At 29.3% G+C, this 8570-nt stretch overlaps 2 protein-coding genes across 3 annotated transcripts; both read right to left on the reverse strand.

Annotated features, from left to right (window-relative positions):
• Window positions 1–2725: 2725 nt before the first annotated feature.
• LOC106791711 (histone acetyltransferase Tip60-like) lies at window positions 2726–5469 on the reverse strand. The gene is given in 6 exon segments (XM_014757570.1): window positions 2726–3295; window positions 3297–3371; window positions 3461–4544; window positions 4617–4685; window positions 5022–5079; window positions 5189–5469. Coding segments are annotated over 6 exon segments (1356 nt in total). The 5' UTR covers window positions 5234–5469; the 3' UTR covers window positions 2726–3270.
• A 226-nt stretch (window positions 5470–5695) lies between these two features.
• LOC106791712 (histone acetyltransferase Tip60-like) lies at window positions 5696–7927 on the reverse strand. 2 transcript variants are annotated; one of them, XM_014757571.1, is made up of 5 exons: window positions 7794–7927; window positions 7616–7673; window positions 7468–7536; window positions 6302–7382; window positions 5696–6214 (listed from the first exon to the last, which is right to left on the reverse strand). In XM_014757571.1, the coding sequence occupies exons 1-5, from the start codon at window positions 7836–7838 to the stop codon at window positions 6106–6108; spliced, it is 1362 nt and encodes a 453-aa protein (XP_014613057.1). In that variant the 5' UTR covers window positions 7839–7927; the 3' UTR covers window positions 5696–6105. The 2 variants fall into 2 exon arrangements, with proteins under 2 accessions (XP_014613057.1, XP_014613058.1); XM_014757572.1 differs by having other exon boundaries at window positions 7612–7673; window positions 7794–7904.
• Between the last annotated feature and the right edge of the window lie 643 nt (window positions 7928–8570).

Genomic DNA, 8570 nt, shown 5'->3' on the forward strand with positions numbered 1-8570 from the left:
GATACACGAGTAAATGCAAATGTGTACAATTGTATGTATGATTGTAATATACGTGTGCGTGTAAGAGATTAAAAAAAAAAAAAAAAAAACAGACAAAAGAGCGATAATCGATCGACCACCTATCGATCAATAAATTCAATTTGTCGAACGCTATTCTGTCCAGCCATTGCCGCCTACTGTTCAAACTGTACGTGTACTCACACAGATGCATATATACATATGTATATGTATTACATTACATTTAATGAAAAAAAAATAAAAAAAAAATAGTAAATTATTGCATTGAAAAGAAAAATAAATAAAAAAAAAAAGAAGATATAACGTACACAGAAACGTACGAGTGAGAAAAAACCATATGAAATATAATGAGATATTACATAACGCGCGCGCGCGTCTAAGCACGCACACGTAACGCAAGAAATAATATATATATATATATATTTAAACGCGCATACATACATACATACATACATGCATACATCATACATACATACATATATGTATGTATATATATATCTATCTAGATGAATTAATTAAAATAAAAAAAAAAAACATAATTTGATTTCAAATGAACACGTATATGAGTACCACGTTGGCGAACTGCGGCGAGTATCTAGAGATTAATTGTGAATTATGTTTGTATCTTAGAGTCAAAGATAAAAGAAATTAAAAAACAATAAAGTTAAACATTTTGTGTTCTGATAGTATGCGAATTATAAAAATAAAAAAAAAAAAAAGAGAATTGTGTGTGTCAAAGCATTGAAATCTTTCTTTCGTGAAATTGTGAAATCAAGATGGCGCCGATGTGTCGTAAGCATTTTCTTTTTTCTTTTAAATATTCGTAGTGCGCCGCCGTATGTGTTATTGATAATTATTATGATTATCGTTCACGTTTTTTCATTGTTATATAATTTACTTAACTAATTAATTAATTAACTAAATAATTTACTAACTAAACTAAACACTAAATTAATCTCTGTCCTTATCAAAACGATTGCTGCTGCCATTGAATTTTCCATCATCATCATCATCATCATCATCATTATTATTGTTGTTGTTGTTGTTGTTGCTGCTGCTGTTGTTGTTAAACTAGCCGCGAAATGTGTACTCGTACGTTTTATGTGATCGATCGATTAATCGGTCGATCTTTCTCTCGTATGTATTATATATTACGTAAATGAACAGGAGAATGATCGATCGATCACGTATATACGTAAATTTCGACAACTTCGAAAAGTGTGCTATGTGTTAAAAATGAAATCGTTGATTTTAGATAGTATTATTCTAATTTTATCGCAATGTTTTATTTGAATAACAATTAAATTAATTATTTATGTTATTGATTAAATCAATGATCAATAATTGAAGTTCTAATCGTAATTGAGAAATTAATACTTGTTCTGATTCTACGAACAAATAATTCGTCAATGATTTGATTACAATGTTTACAAATAAAAATTATAAATGTTAATTATAATTCGCACGTTAACTAATAATTTTTTGTGGACACAAATCATTGACCAACAAAATTAATAGACTCATTTTCACCTCTCTCATCATTTATATAGAAATTAATTTTTTTATAATAATAATATTTATTTTTTTAATATATTATAAAAAATAATAGAAATAAAACATATTATTTTAACAATGATCAAAATTTCAATTATTTATCATTAATTCAACTAATAATGAAATAATTCATTTAATTGTGACTTGATAATAAAATATTGCTCCGACATTAGTGTCTTCGATAAAAAAAAAAAAAAAAAGAGAGGGAAAAGAAACGGATCGATCGATATCGTTTAGAATAAACAATTTATCATGATTAAGAAGAGATATTCTTAAGTTTGCGTCTCCAAACTGAAAAGAATAAAAGAAAATATAAGTAATATAAAATAAAATAAATAGCTACTGATATCCATCGTAACAAATTATAAGAGTTGGCGAGGCTCTCGTAATTCTTCCGAGATGATCATTTTATTGAAAAAAAAAAAATGGTTTATCGATTAACACGTTATCTCATCGCATTTATCGTGATGTGCTCTCATTAAACTGTTTCTATAACAAATTTCGAGAAATTGCCTTCTCATTGTATTAACCTGATCTTCTTATTCCATGTACATACATAAGCTTGATCTTCCATATTGAATAGAAAATAACACGAAAAGAGATAAATATAAAAAAAAAACATTTTTCTGTTAATAAATCATTTCTAAATGAAAAAAAAAAAAACGAAAAATAAAAGATTAAACAGCCAATTAATATTCACATTCATCAATAACGCGATGTAAATAAATTGGATGCATTTACCTTGATGAGAGAAAATGAAAGAGAAAAAAAAAAAAGAAAAATGGTCAGTATTCGTATGAAAAAAAAAAAGAAATAATAATTGTGCTAATTGATCTAATTGCGCAATATGTTAGATGTGTAATTATTTGAATCGTCCTCTCATTTATATTCTATCGATGCGTTGTAATTTAAACAGAAATGCAAAAATTAGAAAAAATAATGAAACTTTCATTAAATGTAGTGATTCTTTGAACTCGCCGTGACACGCTTGCGTGGTAAGAATTGTACGCGTGAATGAAGAAATCATGACGAGATTGTAATGTATATGAAGCTACTGTGATGTTACTGTTGAATATAAAAATATATATACATATATGATGTCTCGCTGATTGTGTTGAAAAAAAAAATATTTTCATGAAAATTCGTTTCGTTGTTTTAGAGTATTATTTTTTTTTCTTTATATTAATTTATTCTTGTCTTAGATTCCAATTCGAATTTTTGTTGCGTTTTAATCGTGCTCTTGGAAATGTGCGAATTTTATAAAATATTTCGTTTATTTACATCTCTACAAAATCCCAAATTATCATCTAAGTCTTTGTACAAACAAAACAATCGCAAAGACTTAGACTGATTCTTATTTTTTTTTTCTTTTTAATTATACCCATTGTATAAAAAACGTTGCCATTACTAATGAGTTAGTATGCACAGTGTAAATATTGTTTCATACAAAACTCATTTATCACAATAATTCATATATAATTTCCCACTAGTACAATTTGTTTGACTAAATGAATGAATATAATTAAACCATTATGGTTCAAATTTGAAGAATGCCAGATCGTAAGATCTTACATGTAAAATATTATGTACAATTAGTCAGTTTCAAATCATACTTTGAGAATTCCTGAAAATAATTTCATAACATAATTAACATCGGATTCTAGCTATTCTTAAAAATCATACATTATTAATTAATTATTAATCCCTAACACTCCAATCCTTCAGTCCAATACAGACACTTTGGATCTATCCGAACTTGGCGTTTTTTCATTGCCGACGAGTGTTGATCAATAATTTCCCTGTGAATAAAGATCTACATCAATATGGAGACCGAAGGAAATTCGACATTCTGTTATTAACTAACTTTTTGCCCAGTTCCTTCAATTACCTATTCAACGTTATGATATATTGTCCTTTGTAGTAGTTAATTAGATTCAAATTTTGTAACGTCGATATCACATCTTCCTTTTTGATAGAAGTTAAATCACAGATTTCACTTATCGTTATTTGTGGTTTTTCATTATCGACTACGGGTTTAATATTTAATAATATATCAAGTATCGTATGCGTCCAATAACTTCTATATGACAGCAAACCCAAATCGGATAACGGCTTTTCAGGTGATCCAGTTTTACCCTCGAATTTGGAAAGTTCATAGGAAAATTCGATTAACAATTTTCCATATCCTTTTCTTTGGTATGGCGGCAGTGTAAGAATACAGGCAACATTGTGATCCTCCGGTGACTCTTTTTCTTTAGAAAAATATCCAACAATATGAAAGCCTCTGTTATCAAAGTCAGTCATAACGTAAAACAGAAATGGGTCAGTGTCGTAATACAATGTCTTATGATCGAGAAATAATTTAGCTAATAGACATAAATTTTGCGCATAGTTTTTGTTTTTTCTACCATCAATTTCAAAAAACGAAATAGAACCCTTTCGATAGATTTCATTTCCCGGTGGATGACGTAAATTGCACTTCACCAAATGCCTCTCCAAACACTTTCTACTTTTCCTATACTTCAAGCAGAATTCACAAATATATATACATGGAAGATTCACCATTTCTTGCGGGTATGGACTGAAATACCAAGGTTTTATCCTATGACGACCTAATTCTATTAGTTCAACATTTTTCATCCGTGTAACAACATCATCCTGTTGATGAGCAACTAAAGAACCGGTAGGTCTTGGACCTGTTGTTTGAAGTGGACCATCTTGTGAATCCTCATTCTCTAAAAACGTTGACTTTCTCTTCTTAGACATTTTCTTTTGTAACGCTGCTTGTAATATAGCATTACCATTCACCGGTTTATTACTAATACTACTAGGACTAGGAGGTCTGCTTTGCACTTGCTTTTTTGGAGTACCTGCTCCTGTTCCGGGAGCGGTGTTTCCATCTCGTTGAGGATACTGAACTTTTCTAGTATCCAAACAATCCTCAGTAACCCACTCATCTAATCGCTTATTAACTGGAACATTATTTTCAATGTAAACTAGTTCACACTAAAAAGATATTAGCTTCATTTAGGAATACTACTTACAATCAACATAATGCACGTAATAACACCTGATACTGTGTATATCCTTAACACTGATAATTTCAGCTAGGGCTGCGAATAATAAAATCACTATCATTGTATAGAATGTTTGAAGGAATGATATCACTATGTAATGTAAATATAATCTCAAAATATTGAAATAATAATTTTTATACTGAATAAAATGTTTAATCGCATTATGTATATAAAAATATGTTTTAAATAATATGAGTATATAAGTATGTGTTTTAAATGAAATTATCATTGATTATGATGTAGATGCAGTTTAAACTAATCTTTGTTTGTGTGATAATAATATATGTCAAATATAATAAAATTTAACAATAATTTTTAAAAAATAATGATAATTTAGATTGATAAAAGCAATCTAATAATAAATTAACTCACGCCAATCGTCGGTTCCATGCATTTTGACTGGTAAACGACAACCTTCCACAAGTGAATTCTGAAATTAAGGTTAGGTCATTGTTATGCACAGGAAAACAAAGTTTTAACCTTATTTGTTAGAGAATTTCATTAATTTTTATAATTAACTAATTTGTTAATGTACGTACCACAGAGTCGTATATTGTTTCATGCTCATTGTGTTCTTCAATCATTTTAATTGAAATTTAACAAGATTTAATCCTACACTATTCTTTGTTTTAAGCTCCTACGAAACTATATATTTACACGAGTTCACACCGCTTACACGATTAATTTCTTTAAATAGTAAGAGGACATAGAAAGTTAATTGTATTAGAATATTTAGATCTATTTATATTGGTTGAAATCGGACGAAATAGTTGAATTAGTTCAAATAAGATGACAACCTAATACTGAGGTCGCCATCTTAGTTTCCTCATCCATGATATATGCAGTTTACATATTTACAAGTTAAATTTCACAATAAAACCGCAAAATATATGAAGTTATTATTAAATTTATGTATATATATATACATATACATAAATTATCACATTGAAACAAGAATGTTTTGTAGGTTACATCTGTTCTGGAGAAAATACACGTATTAATAAATTTGAAAATAAATAAATAGATTTAAAAATAAACAAATTTTATAAAATCATATTTATTTTCAAATCCTACAAATTTGAAGTATTGTTCCAGTCTATGTACAAACAACCATAAAGTTGTATAGACGTAATTTAGTTAAAAAATTTTCCTTGTATTAAAAAATTGCTATCAATTAAGTAAAACAAATACTTTTTTACATAAAACCTATTAATTACATGTTCAACGCTGTTAAATTCTTGTCAATAATATGATCTACTTAATTTAGAGAATAATTAAACCACTATGGTTCATATCAAGGACTACTAAAAGTCTTTAAAATACCAGACCATAAGATCATATAATTATATACATTTTAGTATGGTTAAAAATCATACATTTTTACTTTCAGAATTTCTGAAAATAATTCTAAAATAAAATGAATCAATAGGTTTATATGATCATCTTTCAAATCGTTTCACCATTTAGGTCTAATACTCCAATCTTTTGGCGTCCAATGAAGACATTTAGAATCTATTTTGACTTGGCGTTTTTCCATTGACGCTGAATGTTGTTCGATTATTTCTCTGTTAAAGAAAAAGATAGTCACAGTTAAAAGACTAAACTAACTCTTAGAAATAGATTAAATTTTTGGCTTATATCCTTAAACTTACCTGTTCAATGTTACAATATATTGTCCTTTATAATAGTTAATTAAATTTAAATTTTGTAAAGTCGATATCACATCTTCCTTTTTGATAGACGTTAATTCACAAATCTCACTTATTGTTATTTGCGGTTTCTCATTTTCCACAACAGGTTTTATATTCAATAGTATATCAAGTATTGTATGTGCCCAATAACTTCGATAAGACAGCAAACCCAAATCAGATAACGGCTTTTCTGGTGATCCAGTTTTACCCTCGAATTTGGAAAGTTCATAGGAAAATTCTATTAACAATTTTCCATAACCTTTTCTTTGATACGGCGGCAGAGTAAGAATACATGCGACGTTGTGATCCTCCGTAGATTCTTTTTCTTTAGAAAAATATCCAACTATGTGGAAACCTCTAGTATCAAAGTCAGTCATAACATAAAATAGAAAAGGATCAGTATCGTAATACAATGTCTTATGATCAAGAAACAATTTAGCTAATAAACATAAGTTTTGCGCATAGTTTTTGTTTTTTCTGCCATCAATTTCGAAAAATGAAATAGACCCCTTTCGATAGATTTCATTTCCCGGAGGATGACATAAATTGCACTTGGATAGATGCCTCTCCAAACACTTTCTACTTTTCCTATACTTCAAGCAGAATTCACAAATATATATACATGGAAGATTCACCATTTCTTGAGGGTACGGACTAAAATACCAAGGTTTTATCCTATGACGACCAAGTTCAATCAGTTCAACATTTTTCATCCGTGTAACAACATCATCATGATGATGAGCAACTAAAGAACCGGTAGGTCTTGGACCTGCTGTTTGAGGAGGACCATCTTGAGAATCTTCATTTTCTAAGCACGTAGCTTTCCTCTTTCTAGACATTTTCTTTTGTAACGCTGCTTGTAAAACAGCATTACCGTTCACTGGTTCACTACTAACACTACTAGGACTAGGAGGTCTACTTTGCACTTGTTTTTTTGGGGTTGCTGCTTCGGTTCCTGGAGCCGTTCCATCTCTCCTAGGATATTGAACTTTTCTTGTATCCAAACAATCTTCTGTCACCCACTCATCAAGTCGTTTATTAACTGAAACATTATTGTTAATGTAAACCAGTTTATATTTATAAAAAAAACAGACTATTATTATTTTTCTTAAAGGAAAACTACTTACAATCGACATAATGTACGTAATAACACTTTACACCATGCACTTCCTTTATGCTGATAATTTCAGCTAGGGCTACAAATGGTGTGAATATATGAAATATTAATTAAATAATTAATTAAATGAAATATTTTTAAATGATCAACTAACTCACGCCAATCGTCTGTTCCATGCATTTTGACTGACAAACGGCACCCTTCCACAAGTGAATTCTGAAAGTGAGGTTAGAATATAGCGGGGTTTGTTTTAAAGTTGTTTCGCAACACAATACACACAAAACAACATCGCGTATTTTATTAAATTATATAGCAGAAATTTATATGAAAACTTACTACAGAATCGCATATCGTCTCCTGTTCGTCGTGTTCCTCAATCATTTTATTGAAAATTCACAAAACTTTTTACTATACAAAACTTCGTTCAAATATCATATGCCACACCATGAAAACAATAAACCTCTTAGTTTACGAAGTAAGTATAGAAGGCATACATAATACCAAATTCAGTCCTGTTTCTATTGTTGAATTTCTATTGGTTGAAAATGGACAAAATATACGAATTAGTTTCTAAGATGAACGGAAGATGACACTGTCGTCGGTACCTAATTTACATAGTACGGTATATGCAACCGGTACGTTTATAATTCATGATTTGTAAAGAAATGAAAAAAGTTAGGAAATGAAATTGGAAAGTTGACGAAAATTTGATCTTTCGTAGGATTTTCTTGAAAACTTTCTATCATGATCTAAAAAATGAGATTCTTGAATTTAAAATGAAATTTCATATAAAATAAAGAAAATTACAAGCAGGAAAATTTGAGTGGTAAGTTTCTCTGTGAACAATATTAGAAGTAAAGAGGAGCATTGAAATTTTCAAGAGGGGTAGAGAGAAAGAGATAAAGAAAGAGAAAGAGAGAGATAGAATAATGAATCCTCACTATAAACGCGAAGTAATGTTTCAAAGTTTTGTGAGGAGTTCGAAAGCATTATCATCCTAGCTATTATAATACTGCTCTATTATATGTTTACGCGAGTGCGAGCGATGCTGCTTGCTAACGAAGCAAGATCGTACGGTACGTAGTAATTAGGAGAATACATTTAGTAGGTAAT

This window comes from Polistes canadensis, unplaced genomic scaffold, assembly GCF_001313835.1.
Source record: "Polistes canadensis isolate GaletaPanama2010 unplaced genomic scaffold, ASM131383v1 scaffold_334, whole genome shotgun sequence".
NCBI classification, from domain to species: domain Eukaryota; kingdom Metazoa; phylum Arthropoda; class Insecta; order Hymenoptera; family Vespidae; genus Polistes; species Polistes canadensis.

What these genes read in the sequence shown, in the direction of transcription:
- LOC106791712 (XM_014757571.1), bottom strand. Translation starts at nt 7,838, where the DNA reads ATGATTGAGGAACACGACGAACAGGAGACGATATGCGATTCTGTA. An exon ending in TTACGTACATTATGTCGATT is followed by an intron (nt 7,383 to 7,467) that starts GTAAGTAGTTTT and finishes ATAATGTTTCAG; the next exon opens with TTAATAAACGACTTGATGAG. An exon ending in TATATTGTAACATTGAACAG is followed by an intron (nt 6,215 to 6,301) that starts GTAAGTTTAAGG and finishes TTTCTTTAACAG; the next exon opens with AGAAATAATCGAACAACATT.